At 35.1% G+C, this 17862-nt stretch overlaps 3 protein-coding genes across 4 annotated transcripts; 1 reads left to right on the top strand and 2 right to left on the bottom strand.

Annotated features, from left to right (window-relative positions):
- Positions 1 to 1337: 1337 nt before the first annotated feature.
- On the bottom strand, positions 1338 to 10940 carry LOC123868933 (periplakin). 2 transcript variants are annotated; one of them, XM_045911625.1, is made up of 8 exons: positions 10848 to 10940; positions 10557 to 10800; positions 9100 to 9195; positions 8357 to 8767; positions 7788 to 8021; positions 7333 to 7497; positions 6702 to 6839; positions 1338 to 1514 (listed from the first exon to the last, which is right to left on the bottom strand). In XM_045911625.1, exons 2-8 carry the CDS (start codon positions 10557 to 10559, stop codon positions 1422 to 1424), a joined length of 1140 nt encoding a protein of 379 aa, XP_045767581.1. In that variant the 5' UTR covers positions 10560 to 10800; positions 10848 to 10940; the 3' UTR covers positions 1338 to 1421. The 2 variants fall into 2 exon arrangements, with proteins under 2 accessions (XP_045767581.1, XP_045767580.1); XM_045911624.1 differs by lacking the exons at positions 10557 to 10800; positions 10848 to 10940 and adding an exon at positions 10315 to 10475.
- A 2463-nt stretch (positions 10941 to 13403) lies between these two features.
- On the bottom strand, positions 13404 to 15566 carry LOC123868940 (mitochondrial import inner membrane translocase subunit Tim17-B). The gene is made up of 4 exons (XM_045911638.1): positions 15402 to 15566; positions 15147 to 15311; positions 14514 to 14691; positions 13404 to 13940 (listed from the first exon to the last, which is right to left on the bottom strand). Exons 2-4 carry the CDS (start codon positions 15288 to 15290, stop codon positions 13765 to 13767), a joined length of 498 nt encoding a protein of 165 aa, XP_045767594.1. The 5' UTR covers positions 15291 to 15311; positions 15402 to 15566; the 3' UTR covers positions 13404 to 13764.
- A 355-nt stretch (positions 15567 to 15921) lies between these two features.
- LOC123868941 (trafficking protein particle complex subunit 1) lies at positions 15922 to 17739 on the top strand. The gene is made up of 2 exons (XM_045911639.1): positions 15922 to 16158; positions 17157 to 17739. The coding sequence occupies exons 1-2, from the start codon at positions 16060 to 16062 to the stop codon at positions 17493 to 17495; spliced, it is 438 nt and encodes a 145-aa protein (XP_045767595.1). The 5' UTR covers positions 15922 to 16059; the 3' UTR covers positions 17496 to 17739.
- Positions 17740 to 17862: the final 123 nt, after the last annotated feature.

A 17862-nucleotide genomic window follows, 5' to 3' on the forward strand; every position in this document is an offset into this window, starting at 1 on the left:
TTATAGATACCAATTTGTCTTGTGATTATAATATAATGTGATTAAATTTATGAAAACTAGGTACCTATCTACTTTTAGACATTATTTATATCATAAACCTATGCCGCGTACAGACTGACGCAAGGTAACATGAAAGGAGCATTTCATCAATATGGACGTAGTGTGTGCAAACGTAGCGCCCAGTGACCAGCAGGGTGCCAGCAGGCCTAGACAAACGGCACCCGATTCTGAGCGATTCCATTTCTTCATTCGCTCCTGAGAACACGGGAAGAGAACGGTTGTGACGACCAATTGCTGGCTTTGTCGATTGTCAGTGCTCAATTAGAGCCTCAATAGCTCAACCGGTAAAGGAGTGCACTGAAAACCGAAAGGTCGACGGTTCAAACCCCGCCCGTTGCACTATTGTTGTACCTACTCCTAGCACAAGCCTGACGCTTAGTTGGAAAAAAAATAGAGGAAAAAAAAAGTCAATATTAATTGGGCTTTTTCACTTCATGATTGTTCCGTAGCTGTGTCCATACCATGTTCAGTTCGAGTTCGCATGCTTCTAAACACAACCCATCCACACTGAATGCTGCGCGCCTCTTTGGTTTCGTAAAAAAATCGACAAATTGCGGATCGCCCCGCATGTGACTTGAAATGCTCATAGCGTGCACCATGCGTGCACATTAAACACAGTTCGCGCGCACAAGGAGTCCACACTATGAGAATTTGTTACAAAGTGTGTTACATTGCATGATACATTGCGCCAGTATGGACGGCAATTATTTCATTGCGTCAGTCTGTACGCGGCATAATAGTTAGTATTCTATACCGGAACCTCTCATTTACCAAGGGGTATCGAACTAGGATGCACTTTATCCATATTTTATACGACACACTTGCACATAAGCTCGCCGAGTTTGCAAACTCCGTGAATTTACGTGAAATTCATGACGGGCGAACCAGCGGCGTTTGGACGATTAATCACTGTCAGCGCAAAATTAATATGGGGCTTATATGGAGCAGTGTAAAGCTCGTCAGTTGCCCAGTTCGGGTACAGTACACTCGTCTCTGCTATTACAGTAATTAAACTTCGTAACGCGCGTCCTAGAAACAAATACTTACCACCAAATTCTTGAAAGCGAGACCTAAAGCTATGAACAGAATATTATCACAGAGTTAGGCGACCTCCTAATTGGCAACGGTCGTACGATGGCACGTTGCGTTTTCGTCGTGCGATGAAAATGGTCGGACGATGATTCAACAGGGATGTCCTAATAGACCGCGGGATGCTCACCCCCCACACCATTAAAACAAGTGATATTTAACTGTCTAAAAATAATAGCGGTTGTTTGAAAAATCATTACTTTAATTCATAAATTCCTTTACAAAAACAGTCTTTATTATAATTTATAAAAAAAGTTATCTTCAATCCCAAGTTATCCCGAAGTGCCTCCCTGCAAAGATTCCTTCAAGCGGTTGTTTTCAGCCACCAGCGCTTGAACCCTCAATTCGTACTTTTCTCTTAATTCCTGAGAAGAATAAAAAAACTAAATAAGTACCTAATAGATAGTAATTTACAGCTGGGCAACCAACTATTATTATTGCAGGATGGATTATGTTATACAAATACTCATACGCATGCATAATATGCCATATTCTCGAAAAATCAGTTTTGGAGATGGATCAGTTTTATTCTAAGGAGGTATCCCTATAGTATTAGGTACTTTTGCAAACCATCAAGATGACAAACGCATATCTTGAGGTCGTGCTAAGGCACAAGAGATGTACGACTAACGTGCGATAGTTGCACAACGGGGTGTGAGGGTAGGTATGAATTGCATATTATGAGATCTGTCATGTGAATATAATAAATCAGTGCATGCCTAACGCTCGTGTTTGATTGACACTCCTCACATGGCGCAGCCGGTACCTTAAAATATATGGCGTAATTAAATATGACGTGGTACCATATGACGAGTTGCGTCTCATACTCCTTGCGTAGGTCATCGTTCAAATCAAAATCAAATCATCATTTATTTGCTCAAATGTAGGTAGCATAGATTTTACAATTTATTTTAGTGTCACTACACTTGCCATGTAATGGCGTGCAAATATTTTACATAAGCAATGTAAACTACACTAAATAGTTTAAATGTACATTGAATATGCTCAAAATACCTTACACCTTACAGTCATACTTAGGTAGGTATACATATACATAGTCATAAAAAGGTCTGATTTCACAACACCATCATTACTGTTAAATAAAATATAATTTAGAGCTCTTAAAATTAAAATGTAAATAATTTAATAAATCATGTATTATCTATGTAAAATGTCAACAAAAAAGTCACAAGAGTATACAATTAACATCTATACTAATAAATAAAATTGGAGTGTCTGTCTGTAATTTCGAAATAACTACCTCATATTAAGCTCATATGGTTATTTGAACGATACCATAACTGAATCACACGTTTTTAAAATTTTTGTCTGTCTGTCTGTCTGTTTGAAAAGGCTAATCTTTGGAACGGCTGAACCGATTTTGACGGGACTTTCACAGGCAAGTAGAGGATTGACCAGGGCGTAAAATAGGCTACTTTTTTAACCGACTTTTAAAAAGGGAGTTGTGTTTTTCTACCTATGTACACCGAAATCACCGAGATTTCTGAACCGATTTGCGTCATTTCTTTTTTAATCGATAGAGGAACTTTGCGACATTGTTTCATAAAAAATTTGGAGTCCAACTCCTCAATCCTGATGCTGCAGGGGATCTGACCAATCCACGCGGGCGAAGCTGCGGGCATCAGCTAGTACTTAATAATTGTTTAATAGACTAGTTCCTCATAATAAATCATTTAGTGTTGAAGAATTCATTTAAACTGTAGAAACACTCATTTAAATTAATTAAAGGAATTATGAGTTTATTTGGATACCTTGTGTTGAAAACCTTCTGGCTTTTTTTTTGTGTAGAAATCAGACTTATTTTTTTGAACAAATAGGCTTATCTCATAAATGTATTATCATAATTATCCTAGTCATAACAATTTCTTTTTTGCATGGAGTTACAATATCATAATCATAAATCAATAATAATAAAAAATCATAAATCAATCAGTAACAATAAAAAATCATAAATCATAAATCAATAATAATAATATGTCAGATCTTACAGCTATCTAAAAAATCTTTAACGCTATAAAAACATTGGTCAATTAAATAATCAAATAACTTTATCCTAAACTTCGACATTGGTAAATTTTTTATGTTATCAGATAACTTATTATATAGGGTGACAGCCATACAATATGAATTACGAGAGCATATCGCTAGTCTTTGTCGTGGTATTTCCAATTTAAATTTTTGTCGCCGGCTTTCGTTGTCAGGCTTCCTATCAAATAGATGCTCATGTTTCTTTACAAATAGACATGTCTCAAATATATATAGACATGGCAAAGGTAATATCTTTTTCTTTTTAAATAAAGGCCGACATGGAGCTATTATATCCGCACCACACAGTGATCTGATACATTTTTTTTTGTACTCTGAAAGCATTTATAATATCGACAGAGTTACCCCATAGTATTAGTCCGTAACGCAGTATAGATGCAACATAGCCATGGTATGCAGTTGTGGCTGCTTCTTCAGAGATTGTATTTCGTAGACGATATAGTGCAAATACGAACCTATTAAGTTTTTTACACGTAATATGTATATGTTCTTTCCAGTTACAATATTTATCTATTGTAATCCCCAGAAAAGTTGCCGACGGCACGACATTTATTTTTTCATTATTATAGTTGATGCTAAGGTTAAGGAATGAGCTATTATAGGTCTGGAATTCCACTACTTTTGTTTTATTTAAGTTAACGCAAAGGTTATTCATGTCAAGCCATTGAATAATTTTGTTTAGTGCAATATTGATGTCTTGTTCAAGTTCATTTTTTATTTTACTTTCAACTATTAAGGTAATATCGTCAGCAAAAAGGATTGTATCATTATTAACCGTGTCTGGTAAGTCATTGATATAGAGCAAAAACAGCAGTGGACCCAGGATACTACCCTGGGGAACTCCGGATTTAACCTCTTTATATAGTGATCTATGAGTAGATTTTTGTTTATTTTTTACTGTCGTAATCTCAACACATTGCTGACGACTATGGAGATAGCTCTTTAGCCAGTCGTAGCCTTTGCCTCGTATACCGTATTTAAATAGTTTTTCGAGAAGAATCTCATGGCTGACGCAGTCAAAAGCTTTGGACATATCCAATAGTATTGCGGCAACTGAACATTTTTTGTTGAAGGCACCATTTACCTTTTTAATTAAATCAAAGCATGCTAATGTAGTTGAGCGCTTTTTTTGGAATCCGTACTGGTTTGTTTTCAGAATATTATTTTTATCAATAAAGTCGTTTATTTTTATATGCATTACTTTTTCAAGAATTTTTGAAATAATTGGTATAAGGGTTATAGGTCGGTAATTATTCATTTCATTTTTAGCACCCTTTTTATGTATAGGTTTAACAATAGAATACTTTAATTTTTCAGGAAAGGTACCATCTTGAAAAGACATATTTATTATGTGGCATAATGGCCCTGTTATTGTTGCTGCACAAGCTTTTACAATCTTCGTTATAATGTTATCATAACCTGTAGAATTAGTATTTTTAAGATTTTTAATCACTTTATACAGGTCATATTCAATGATAGGCGTTAAGAACAAGGTATTAGTGTTAAGTGGTATGTTTTTTGTAGAATTGTAAATATTTGTGGCTTGTTTATACTTAGTTATATTAATAAAGTAATCGTTGAATTTTTCTGCAATGGTGTATGGATCATTATGGACGTCAGAGTTAATTCTTATTTCATTGATGTCATTTGATTTATTGTTGCAATTAAAGTTATTCTTAATTAATGTCCATGATGCTTTACATGTATTCTTAGCTCTTTTAATGTATCCTAAACTCTCTATTTTTTGTGACCTAAAAATACAGTGTTTTAATATTTTTGCATACCTGGTGTATTTTCTTAGATTTGATTGTTTATTAGTTTTTGAATATATGTAATTTAAATAGAGATTTCTTTTCTTAATACAACACTTTTTAATACCTTTTGTTAACCAACTTGTTCTTATTCCTTTTTTTACTGTTTTAACTAGAATATGTGGAAAACATAGATCATAGAATAGCGTGAAGATTTCATGAAACTTGTTAAATGCTGTATTAGTTTCCATCTCATCGTATACTTCGCTAAAGGATAGAGCTGCAATGTATTTGCAAAATTTATCAATATTTTCGCGACTATAGTCTCTCTTGCTCTCAAACCAGAAGGTGTTATTTTTAAGTTTATTTGCTGTAAACTTACAACCAATGCTTTGCGCGGTGTCGTGATCCGAGAGAGCTAATTGGTGTGTCCGCGGGGTGATTTTACTATCTTCAATGTTACTTATGATAAGATCCAGGCAGCTATTTAGTCTAGTTGGTGTAGTGATGTGATTTTTCATGTTATAGTTATCCAGAATGGACGTTAATTCAATACTATATTGATTTGTTTTTAAAATATCAATGTTTAGGTCTCCACAAAGTATTACCTTCTTATTTTTTTGTTTAGTAATTTTTTGTAGCAAGATATTTAGGCTATTAAAGAAATTGTCTACTTTAGAATTAGGTGTTCTATATACACATATGACTATTAAATTATATATAGGGATATCAATACCACAACATTCAAACTCATGTTGTTTACACATATTGCTAAGATCTAGAGGTGTACATTCTATATTACACTTTGTTAAAATACAGGTGCCACCCCGTTTCTTATCACTACGGCTGTAAATAGCAGACAAATTATAATTATTTATACGCAGATTCTTGCTAAGGTCGCTTCTAATAAAAGTTTCGGAGAGACATATGATATGAATCGTGCCGAGAGAGCATTCGAGCTCTTTGATCGCTATTTCTAATAAATCTTTCTTATTAAGGACACCTGCAATATTTTGATGTAGTATATTAAATAAAGTTGTGTTATTATTGACGAAAAAAACTAGTTTTTTTGGCTGTAACTTCTTTTACTTCATTGTTTCCCTTTAAAAAATAATAGGGAATTGTTCTTTTTTTATATGTAGTTTTAGATGTATCAATCATTGTGTTATGTTTTTCCAATACACTTTTTTTTTTAAAATAATATAATATTGTACCCTTGTAGGGGGAGGGGAGGGGACGAAAAAAATCACTATTCTCATTATCACTCACAAGTTGAACATCCGATCGACTGGCTCCGTTACCATCACTAATTTGATTTGTATCTATAATGTTATGATTAGTCACGTTGTTAATATTACTGTTACTAGTTTGAAGAAATTCTATTACTTTGGGTTCATCGTCAGTTTGAGTGCTTTTATCTACTAAAGAGATATCCTCTTTCTGATTTTGTATTAGTCTATTATATTCGGCATATTTTCTACTATAATCTAAGCGCAATATTTCCCTCAATATTATCTGACATTTATGTAAAGCGAACGCATTAGATGGCACATATCGAGAGTAATCAAAATCGATGTAGGTTACATTGTTATATTTATTTTGGTGCTGGTCTGCGCACACTGCACCGGGTCATAGCACTCGTTCTCACCCTTGAAGCGCGCCTCCATCAGTGGCAGGCGACTGATGTTCGACAGTTGCGCCTTAAATATGGCGTAATTAAATATGACGTGGTACCTTAAATATGGCGAGTTGAGTCTCGTACTCCTTGCGCAGGTCATCGTTGATGTTGGTGCTGGTCTGCGCGCGCTGCAGCACCAGGTCGTAGCGCTCTTTCTCGCCCTTGAAACGCGCCTCCATCACTTGCAGCCGATCCTGATTTACCAAAAATTCAGATAAAATGCCAAAGGAATACGAGAAAAATCATAAAGATCAAATTTTGTGGAATTCCTCCTGATTTCAAGAAAGCAAGAAAGAAAGAAAATTAGTTTATTCATCTTGTGTGTGCATCAACGTCATAAAGCTCAAGATCATAAAGATCAGACCGGTTAAAGGTTTACGATACGTCGTCGGGACTAAAATAATTTCTTTTTATCGTAGCCTATACGAGTAAGCCCGTAAGGTTTTGGTCTAGCTGCCATGCTTATTCTAGGTTAGTGCATTCTCTCTTTAGACACCATCAGCGCTTATTAGCAGTCAAGCGCTAAATTGTCATGAATTTAAAAAGCACCTGGCTTTAGATAACCAAGAGAATGCTCTTCGAAACTCGGAAATCAAAAGTAAAAGCAAAATTTTGGATCTCTTTGAAACTATCAATTTACACTTATCGCCCTGAATGCTGGAATTCGTGATCTACCTGAAAACTTACTTCCATGGCCTTAACTTCAGAATTCCTGATCTCCAAAAGATCTTTGGTGATGAGGTTGATATCCTTCAGCGACTGGATCTGCGTCGTCAGCGCCTCGATCTGTAACTCTTGGTTTTTCACAATCTTCGTCTTATCGAAGATCATGCCGCGGGCTTTGCTCAGCAACTGTAAAATTTACATCATTTAAAAAAACTCCTGTCTCTGCATCTTCTATACTTTTTGATCTAAAATCCTGACAAATCAACTCATTTTGGAAAATTACTCGATAAAATTTTGAGGACATCATAATGTATGTACTTAAACTTTATGGTATTTGGCGCAACGTTTCCAAAAGTAACGCAAAAAATATCCTTCCAGACATCATAATCTTATCAGACTTTGGTGTGCTATTGGTTGTGTGTTATTTCTAAATCTACTAGTTATCTATAGTAGTAGCTGATGATCAAAAATTGTACCTCTTCGTGTTGTAGTTTGATCTTCTCAATCATCTCCTGGTTTTTCCCGCCAGGCTTGGACAGCGCCGCCTGCAACTCTGTCTCTAGATTCTTCACCCTAGCTTTGAGAAGATCTATTTCTTCCTCTCGGATCTTCAATTCCAACTTGAGGCCATCTTCACTTCTCTCGGTCTTAACTGTTTCTAACTGTTCAATTTTCTTGAGAAGCTCCTGTTCTCTTTGTTGCCAAACACCCTATAAAACATTCTTTGAATTTAGTAAACACGTACAGTTAAGCTAAAAAAAATCACTACAAAAAGTCACATATTTTAAACGTTACAAATTTTTCAAATGATAAATAGTTTACTGTAGAATCAATGTGAATAATTGATTCTATGTTCCTTTTACTAAATTTTCCAGCAAATTACAGTCATTGAATGCCATTCCAAGTGTACGCCATGATATACATACCTACAGCTCTTTCCTACCAGCTTTAACTCCTCTATTAGGCGATTGTAGGTTACCACTCAATAAACCTATCGATTTGCAACTAAGTCCATTTAATTTTAAGCCAATAGTTACAAACTTACCGATTCTTTCTGCTCAGATTCTTCTTGTTTTACATCATCTTTAACTGATGCTTCTATAGTTGATGCAGTAGGTTGTACTTCCGCTACAACCTCTTTACTTTGCCCGGGTACATCTGGTTTAGCACCTACAGCTGTCAATATTTCCTGTGCCAATACTTGTTCAGGAACAACGTCCGTGTTTACAGGATTCGCATCTGATTTGAACTCTTCGACGTCTTGTTCCGGTTCTGGTTGAGCGTTTTCTGGATTTGAAGCCGTTTCTTCAGGTTTTGCTTCTTGAACTGCAGCTATTTTAGGCTCTTCTGCAATCGGTAATGCCGCAGTACCTGTTGCTTTTGCTTCTTCTAGTACAGGTGCATTAGCTGGCACCATGATTTCTGTTTTAACAGTTTCTGTCGCTTCCACTTTCTCCTGGGAAAAATAAATAAAGAAGCTATTAAGGCCTGATTTTTAATCGTCAAATAATCTTCACCTCATGAATAAAGACGTTTTACAATTTTCGTATAGGAATTCTCGCATTCCAGAAAATAATTGCAGCAGTATTCATATTATTGACAGGTTGAAACTGATGGTAGTCTAAAAAATATTTATCAGTGATTATTACAGAAGACTTCCCCCTCCGGCCCCCCATATCCCCAGTAATCCCGAAATATTCTTGAGTATTCAAAAAAATACGTCCTGAATGAAGATTTCCAAAAAGGAGGTATTTTTGGAAATCGGTTAAAACTGTGTCACATGCTTACCGCTGGTTTGGCTTCTGGCGCGGCGACATTTCCTGTCGTAACATTTTGAGGTGTTCCTTCGCCGCTTCCAGCTTCTTGGCTCTTCGCGATATCTGCCTGGGAGTATAAATCAGATTATACCTAAGTGTTAATAATCTAGTTTTAATAATCCGGGGCGCTTTCTAGCTACGAGCCCTTTGTGATGAAACGTAAGTATAAGAACCAATTTATTCTATTCTATTCTTTCATTTGTTGAATTGAGTAGGTATTTAAGGCGGTCCAATGTAGTTACATTGAGACTGGCATAGGCATTACTATCTTGGTTTCATATACCTATTGGGAAAAAAATACTTAATCCTTATTCTGAAAACTGAGTAAGAGTGACACCGTTCTACTAGATTTATGATGAAATCTGGCGTTTTACAAAAAAATAAAGTTTTCAGTGAACAAAGTAAACGGCGCTCGTTTTCAAGAAGCCCATAAACAGATGCGTATACACGTGCGCGTGTAAACTCCGCCACTTTCAAACTTTCAGTGGAGTTACATGCGTATTGTAATATTCATGAGAGCCGTGAGTTGGCGGGAAAATGTAACTCCTACTAATCTGTTCCTACTTCCTAAGTACTTATCTGTCAGAACTGGGATCTCCTTGTTATGAAAGTTTTTAGAACCAATTTTGCGTCGTACAGATAGAGTATGCATGACAAAATAGTAGCCTAGATAGTTTTCACTTGTAAATGCGTAAATAAATCAATTAAGTGTCCATTATTAATACCATTTTCTAGTAATAACCCACTTAATTAATGTTTTACGTAATAAAGTAGGCAACTGAAAAGTACCTACAGCTCCCATAGCAAACATGATAAAGGAACAAAGGTAGGTACTTACGAGCACAGATGATAGCTCCTAATATATAATTATAATTATTATAATAAAATTATAATTCTTCTCAACAAAAGCTGGATTAGTAAAACTTTTTTCTTCGTATCTCAAAGGGCCTTTTCACAATACTTACGATGTGATGTCGCATCGTGAAATTAATTCTACGACAACGTGACGACAACGCCTAACGCATCGTGAGAATTTACATGGAAACCACACTGAGGCTCGACGTCGTTCTTGCGATCCGACGTCGCATCGCAAGTATGTGAAAAGGTCCAAAGTCTACCTTAAAAGCTTTATTTGTGAAACAAACTTGTTGACAAAGTGTTTTCGTCGTATCATGGTCGTAGGTACCTTAATGCAACCCGATCCACGAACACTAGTCCAAATAGAACGCATATCAAACCCGCCAAAACTCTCTAAAGAAGATAATACGGTCTTAATCTCATCATTCTCCATTTAATTCGATACATTAAGCGCACGTGAAATCAAACCCGGCAGACCATGACATGACAAGATTTTATTTTTAATAACTTTACTTTTTACGACGATAAAAACCTCAAATAGTTCACTAAAAAAGGTCCTGCTTCACTTACCATTTTGTATTTTATGTCTATGCACTCAGTTAAAAATGGTTACTATAAAAAAAGCTTTAACTATCTCCCTGATTTATTTTTTAACAAAATGCTTGAAACCGAGCACGAATTGCGCCTAAAACTTTAATACTGTCTATTTCAGGACAGCAGACGCGCGGGGTAAAAATAGAAAATTGTCGAAAGCGCTCACTAATTCCAAACTTTCCCGCGTAACTTTCAATTCGTGGATAATTTCGTTCAAAACCTAGTCACAGTTCAAAACATACTATCTCTATAGTCTATATTCAAAACTAACTTGGTTGATGTGGTTGACGATTAAACTTTTTCCAATTAAAATAAGTTAGGTTTTCCTTGGAGGTTGACAAACTTTGGCTCTCAAGTCTCAAGGGTGCCTAAAATATTATTATGCCTAAATGCTATAAAGTTTTAGTAGACTCCTGATTTTGTAGAATGATAATCTCAAATCAACCGGTGGCAGTCTTGACATAATTATCATTATTATCATAAGTAACGAGTAAAACCAAGAATTATTATTACATCCTGCATGTACCTGAATTAAATACAAGTAGGTAACTGATATATCTCATATTTTAATTCCATTTCCAAACGGTCGTGGCTGTAAGCTCTTTCATTTTATTATTGAAGTTAAATACCTAGTTAAATAGAGCACCAAATTAAAGTCGTCATCATAATAAAATTATTATCAACCCATTGCCGGCCCACTACTGAGAACAGGTCTTCTTTCAGATGAAAGTTTTTGGCCAAAATCCGCCACGCTGCGCAGATGCGGATTGGCCAGTGATTACAATATACCTACTCTTTGGATTAACAGACTGCACAATTCACGCACCTTATGTTATGTACTACCTGTCAGTAACTATTATGGAGAATTCTCAGGCATGCATGTTTTCCTTCACCGATAAAACAAGTGAAAAATTGCTTAAAACGCAAATAATTCCAGAAAAGAATATGTCGTGCCCGAGATTCGACCGACCTCACGGAAAAGAGGTTGATGTCTTAACCACAAGGTTATCACGGCTGTTGGTTGTTGTATGGTTCTAAATATGGGGGTGGGATAACCGTTTGATTAAATTAAAGGTTGCATTTCACTGGACACAATCACGAGAACCCATGAAATTATATTTTTTTTTATTTTGCAACAGTCACATACAATACTGTTAAAGCCAAAAAGCCTGGCATCCATAGCAATACATACCCGGTAAATCCATAGAGAAATCAAATGTCAAACTGACTTTGACATTAACAGTAGTTGACGTTGAGACTTGAGACACATTTTCTAATTTTCATTTTTCATTTTTGTGAAGTGTTTATATATCGCAGCAGCGATATAAACACTTTTTGATGAAATTAATAAATACCTAAGGACAGTACATTATTTGATTTCTTACTTTTCATTGGTATTTGGCCCTATAAAACATCAGTGTTTAATGAAAAGCCATTGTAAATTCTTGCAAAAGCAAAGCCTGCATGTAGTGTCAATGTTTGAGAATTTGTTTTCGAAATCGCGTTCGAATCGACTCCAAAATCATGACTTCAGAGAGAAACGCTCAAGTTGGACAAGCGCGGGAAACGTTTCAGATGCTGTTCCAAATATCACAGCTTCTCAATACAGGGCTAGACGCTGAAACACTGACCATATGCATAAGGCTGTGCGAGCTGGGCGTCAATCCAGAGATGCTAGCTCTAGTCATCAGGGAGATAAGGAAAACGAGTGAAAATGTTGTACAGAACAAGCCAGAGAACTTGCCATCCTAATTTTTAAGTGAACTTTTTGTATAGTTAACTTCTAAAATGGTTATTTATAAGTACTCTGGGCATAGTGAGTTTTGATCAGAGATGTTAAGTGCTATAGCTATAAGTTTCATTATAAATAAACTCATTAACTGCTCTCTGTCAGTCTACAATAATAAGAAATGCGAAATAGTGTGTGTGTTAACTTTTCACAGCCCATTTACCTGTTTGTTTGACAAAATTTGATACAGAATCAGCTTACTTTCCCGAGGCTTACATGGGCTACTTTTTAATTCCACGTAGACATGGTGCGAGCCTCATTTAGTATTGTGTTCAAATTCAAATAACAATAGTTAGTAATGAAAATTAAAAAAAATGTTAGACTCTTAAGGATCTAAGGCTTGTTTGTTTTAATTAAAATAAAACCACATATTTTCATAATTATTAATCAGTATTTATTTATACAAATTGTACACCATAATTCATGTTAGTGAGTGTAATTTGTTAGAAAAATGACAAAATGTAAAACTCCAATAGAAAAATGAATAAATAAATTTTCTAGAAGATTATTTTACATTTTAAACCCCAATTTATCATAGGTCACCAAAGATAGGTAGGACCTATAATATTTATTAGGCTATAACATCATAGCATAATAAATATTTTCAAGCTAGGTTAGGTGAAAGTTTGTGAAAAATTCATGTTTGTCAAATGTCTATTTCTATCACACAATGCAAAACAACTATATGGCAACAAATAAATAAGTTGTGCTGCAATTTCACTAGCACAAATTATGATGCATTTTTAAAATAATATACAATTTTTTTGTTTAACTAAATTCACAACAATGCAATAAGAGTGAAACTATAAGCAATCAGCATGGAACTGAAAATATCACAGATGCAAATAATTCACTCTTGAAATCAGAAATGTCCAGGGGTGGGGATAAATTAAAATATTTTTACAATCTAATATACTTGTTGCCTGCTGGCAGGATTGCCAGTTAAAGGAATAAGATTGTACAGTTAAAGCAAAAAAAAAACTTTTTGGGATATAACTTGATGATCTACATAGAAATAATCACAGACATCTTGAATTTCAGTTATTTGATAAATTAGATACTATTTTACGAGATAAGTCAATAAAATAATGTGCCCATACTGAGAATAGGAATGGCTGTCAACTATATTGCAATATCTCAGTTGGTATTTTCAAAAGATTTTGTAGCATTAAAGCATTGTATAAAATGTACACAAAGTATTTTCCTAACAAAATAATTCAAGTGGCAGTTGATAGAAATCATTGTTGACTCTCTTATTCTTGCTTTGGACACATTTAGTCTCAACAGAAAAGCTTAAATTTGTTATTTTAAACCACATCTAAAGGTTTTGTGGTATTCCAGGACTATATTTAGGTTTTAACTGTACAATATTATTATTTATAATCTATGGATAGCTTATTGGAAACTTGGCCCCTGGGCTTGCGTCTGGCCTAGAACTGAGGGGTCTTCAAAGATTGGCTGCTGAGGTTTGAACTGTTCAGAAGAAATCCTTGTCAACATTATACCAATGCCCTCGATTAAGGCCAGCAGGATGCCTCCGACTAGAGCACTGCCCGCCATAGCTGGTACACCTGAAAGTTATTCAAAAGGTATATACCTCATTTAAGACAAAAATAAGTCTTGGTAGTTTAATGATCAGAAAGTTGTAGGTCATGAGTCTCTTCTCTGAATGAGAAGAAGTCAGGCCACAGTCCACCACACTGGCCGTGCAGATTGGCAGAACTCACGTCTGTTGAGGACATTATGAGAACATTCAAACTCAGGGATGCAAGCTTCTTCATGATGTTTTCCTTCAACATTAAAATGCTTCAACATAGCAACAATCACTGTATATTAAATTGCACATAAGTCTGAAAAGTTAGATGTATAGAGTCTAGAAAGTTAGAAGTATAGGAAGATGAAATGATGATGATGCATCAGAGTACCCATATTATAAATGCAAAACCCTATTTGTTTTTTGATTTGTACTTCAGTCACGCTACAAGGGATCAATGTGATTTCTTGAATGGATGTAATTAAAGACTTATGAAGTGACATAGGCTACTTTCTTTCCCAGAAAATCAAAGAGTTCTGACAGGATTTTTAAAGACCTACATCCACATGGATGAATCACAGCCATCAGCTGGTATAGTAAGAAGTTGTACCATTTCTTGCTGCCAGGATGCCACCAGTAAGGGCTCCGCTCATGATAGAGTTCCACGGGTCCTCCTTTTGCCGTAAGTACACCAGAGAACAATCAATGGTTGAGAACATGCCTCCCCACACTGCAAAACTTCCCGCTGTTATGGGTGATCTTTCCTTCATAGACGCTAGACTGCCAAGCTGGAATTAATCATTATAAATCTGATTAACATATCCATCTGTAACCCAAACCCTTGGACCTAGGAAGCAAAAATTTTGCACTGCAGTTTCCTTTATAATGTAGACAAGGAGTAAGGCCACAGTTTTTGAAATGCCTACAGAATAGGAAATAAAGAGTGCTCTACAAAATGTCATAGTTTTGAGTCTTCACTTTCGATAACAATATGGTAATATAGTCTACTTCTTTATACATAATAATATCATGTATTTCATTGTTACAACTGAATAAATACTTTTAGGCAATCAGGCGCGCCAACTACGCATAGCTTACTGTGCCTGTGCCAACTTTAAATATTTAATTTTGTAGTGGTTTCAACTTTCAATGTTTATAAGAACAAACTTTGAAGATTATATTTTCAGTATTTCACTGGTACTTATTATACAGCACTATCTGAATCAAATTAGAATCGACATACCATTTTCCTGCTGAATCCAACTGGGGCATTTCTGAAACCCTTTATTGAATGAAAAATTCCTCCGCCAATAGCTCCCATTAAAAAAGCACCACCAGAATCGTCCAAAATACGCCAAGGGCATGGCTCTCGTGAATATTCATCCATGTTTTATTTTATTATAATTTACTGGAAAATATTAGATAAGAATATAACCTCAAAAGCACTTTTGCACGTTTATAATTTTTGTATTGGCACTTAATCTTTGCAATATCTCACCAGCAAATAAATTGTTATATGTTTCTGTTTTGATTACAATTTACAGGTAAATGTTTAGTTTTGTTTGCAACTATTTTACATCATCTTTCATTCGAAAAAGATTAAAGAATTCCCAAAGAGCACAAATTCAAGAACTTCGAGAAGAATTTTTTTTTTTGGAGATCGATGACATTGACATTGATTTCGACCATAAACACTTTCCACAGACACTGGAAAAATAGGGTGGCTCTGGGTTCTATTTATTATTTCAAAGATTTCCTATGATGCAGCCAGACGATTGCGACAAACAACATACAAGCACCGGCTAACGCAACAGAGGGCTTGCCTGACAATCGGATCGAATGGAATACGCAATGAATAAGGAGCATACGTGGAGATACGCTCACACTCGTCCACATGCTTGCTGTTTGTCGGAAGCTGTATGTGGATTCGCCCTATAATCTGCGATCGATGGATTATCTGATATTATTGATCACTAGTCTGTGGTACCTATTGTTATATTATCTGTGATAACACAATTCATTGAATTTTGACGTCTGATTATTGATGATGCTGATGATTTTCGAGATTTTTGTTTTCGTCAATTCAATCTTTTGCTTGTTTTGAATTTTTTACACAAAATACTGCAATAAATGTAAAGGTATATAGTTCCAATAAGATGACGATTTACAACTTATACATTTTTGATCGCTATGGTACCTTACTTTATTATGGAGAATGGAACAGAACAAAACAAGCCGGAATGTCTCGGGAGGAGGTAAAGTAAAGCTTTCTCATATCAATATTATGTACGGGTAAAGCAACAGCCAAATCGTTTCATTCATTGTGAAGGAGTGACAAATATTCAAACTTTTCATAATATCATCATCATCGTACTCAACTCACTGCCCGCTCACTACTGAACATGGGTCTCCTCTCAGAATGAGAAGGTTAATGCCATAGTCCACCACGCTGCCAAGAGCGGATTGGCAGACTGCAAACAGCTTTGAGAACATGATGGAAAATAGGCCAGGGTTCGTCACGATGTTTTCCTTCATAGCAAGTGATATTTCATTGCTTAAAAATGCAAATTACTCTAAAAAGTTACAGGTGTGTGCCCAGGATCGATTTATAATGTATTAACAGGGCTCTCTCCGTCACTCATTTCATACAATCGTAGTTCCAATTTCATTTGAATATTAAGCAACCAAAGTCCATGAAATTTTGCAGACATATTCTAGAAACTAATATCTGTGTCTGTGGTGTTTTAGATTTTTCTAAAAATATGTAGTTTTAAAATTACAGGGGCTCAAAGATTTGTATGTAAATTTTTAAGACCGCGTAACTTTGAAACCGAATATTTTAACAGAAATCTGGAAAACCACAGACATAGATATTAGTTTCTAGAATATGTCTGCAAAATTTCATGGACTTTGGTTGCTTAATATTCAAATTAAATTGGAACTACGATTGTATGAAACGAGTGACGGAGAGAATCCTCTTAAGGATTGATTATAATAAAAGGAAATAAGCTGTTCCCTGTTAAGTTGAACCACTATAAATCAATCTGACTTGTGGGTTGGGAAAGTATGTCCAATCACTATACAAATTATGCCTGAATGCAATAAAAGAACACTACTACTAACTACACATTTTCAAAATTATTGTTAGTTATAATACAAATGTTTATAATTTTTATTACAGCTAGTAGTACTATAGTAGTACTATATTTGCATCAAACTAAGAGAAAAGCTTGTAATATATCTTATGTTACAGGAAGGAAAACTAATGTACGGAATGCTGTTCTCCATAAAATCATTTGTCGCCAAAATATCACCACTGGATCCCAAGGATGGATTTCTCAACTACAGAACATCTAAATATACTCTTCACTGCTTAGAAACACCCTCAGGAATTAAATTTGTGATGAACACTGACAACCAGGTGCAGGGGGTTCGGGAGTTATTAAAAAAGATATATGGTGAAATTTATGTCAAATATGTTATAGGTAATCCACTATGTGGTATTGGAGAGCCAATTAGTAGTGAATTATTTAAGAATAAGCTTGACACCTTTATCAAACAGGCACCTTTAAGTGCTGTCCGAGCATCTTGATTTTTGACTCTGTCTAAATTGTAACATGTAAATAGTTTCCATCAAATATTTTCACTTGTATTTAAAGTAAGGAATTATTCATATTTTAAACAAAATACTTTTCTGATTAATCAATAGTACCTTTAGACTTAAGATATTAAAATTATATAAAAATACTGTAAGTCATAACTCATAAGTTATGTAGTATATGTACAAGTGTAAATTATAAATTTTATAACACCCCCCGACAAGTGAAGGCTACAGTAACTAGAAAAAAAGCTGATAATTTTCAAACAGCTGAACCGATTTTTTAGGAACGCTTTTGATTAAGCCACCTTTCAAACAAAAAAAAACTAAATTAAAATCAGTTTATTAGTTTAGGAGCTAC

This window comes from Maniola jurtina, chromosome 10 (genome assembly GCF_905333055.1).
Source record: "Maniola jurtina chromosome 10, ilManJurt1.1, whole genome shotgun sequence".
NCBI lineage: Eukaryota > Metazoa > Arthropoda > Insecta > Lepidoptera > Nymphalidae > Maniola > Maniola jurtina.

What these genes read in the sequence shown, in the direction of transcription:
- LOC123868933 (XM_045911624.1), bottom strand. Translation starts at nt 10,419, where the DNA reads ATGGAGAATGATGAGATTAAGACCGTATTATCTTCTTTAGAGAGTTTT. An exon ending in GTGGATCGGGTTGCATTAAG is followed by an intron (nt 9,196 to 10,314) that starts GTACCTACGACC and finishes TTATACTCCCAG; the next exon opens with GCAGATATCGCGAAGAGCCA. An exon ending in CTGAAGTTAAGGCCATGGAA is followed by an intron (nt 6,840 to 7,332) that starts GTAAGTTTTCAG and finishes TTGGTAAATCAG; the next exon opens with GATCGGCTGCAAGTGATGGA.
- LOC123868940 (XM_045911638.1), bottom strand. Translation starts at nt 15,290, where the DNA reads ATGGATGAATATTCACGAGAGCCATGCCCTTGGCGTATTTTGGACGAT. An exon ending in TTGGATTCAGCAGGAAAATG is followed by an intron (nt 14,692 to 15,146) that starts GTATGTCGATTC and finishes GATTAATTCCAG; the next exon opens with CTTGGCAGTCTAGCGTCTAT. An exon ending in CATCCTGGCAGCAAGAAATG is followed by an intron (nt 13,941 to 14,513) that starts GTACAACTTCTT and finishes AATAACTTTCAG; the next exon opens with GTGTACCAGCTATGGCGGGC.
- LOC123868941 (XM_045911639.1), top strand. Translation starts at nt 16,060, where the DNA reads ATGACGATTTACAACTTATACATTTTTGATCGCTATGGTACCTTACTT. An exon ending in CCGGAATGTCTCGGGAGGAG is followed by an intron (nt 16,159 to 17,156) that starts GTAAAGTAAAGC and finishes CTTATGTTACAG; the next exon opens with GAAGGAAAACTAATGTACGG.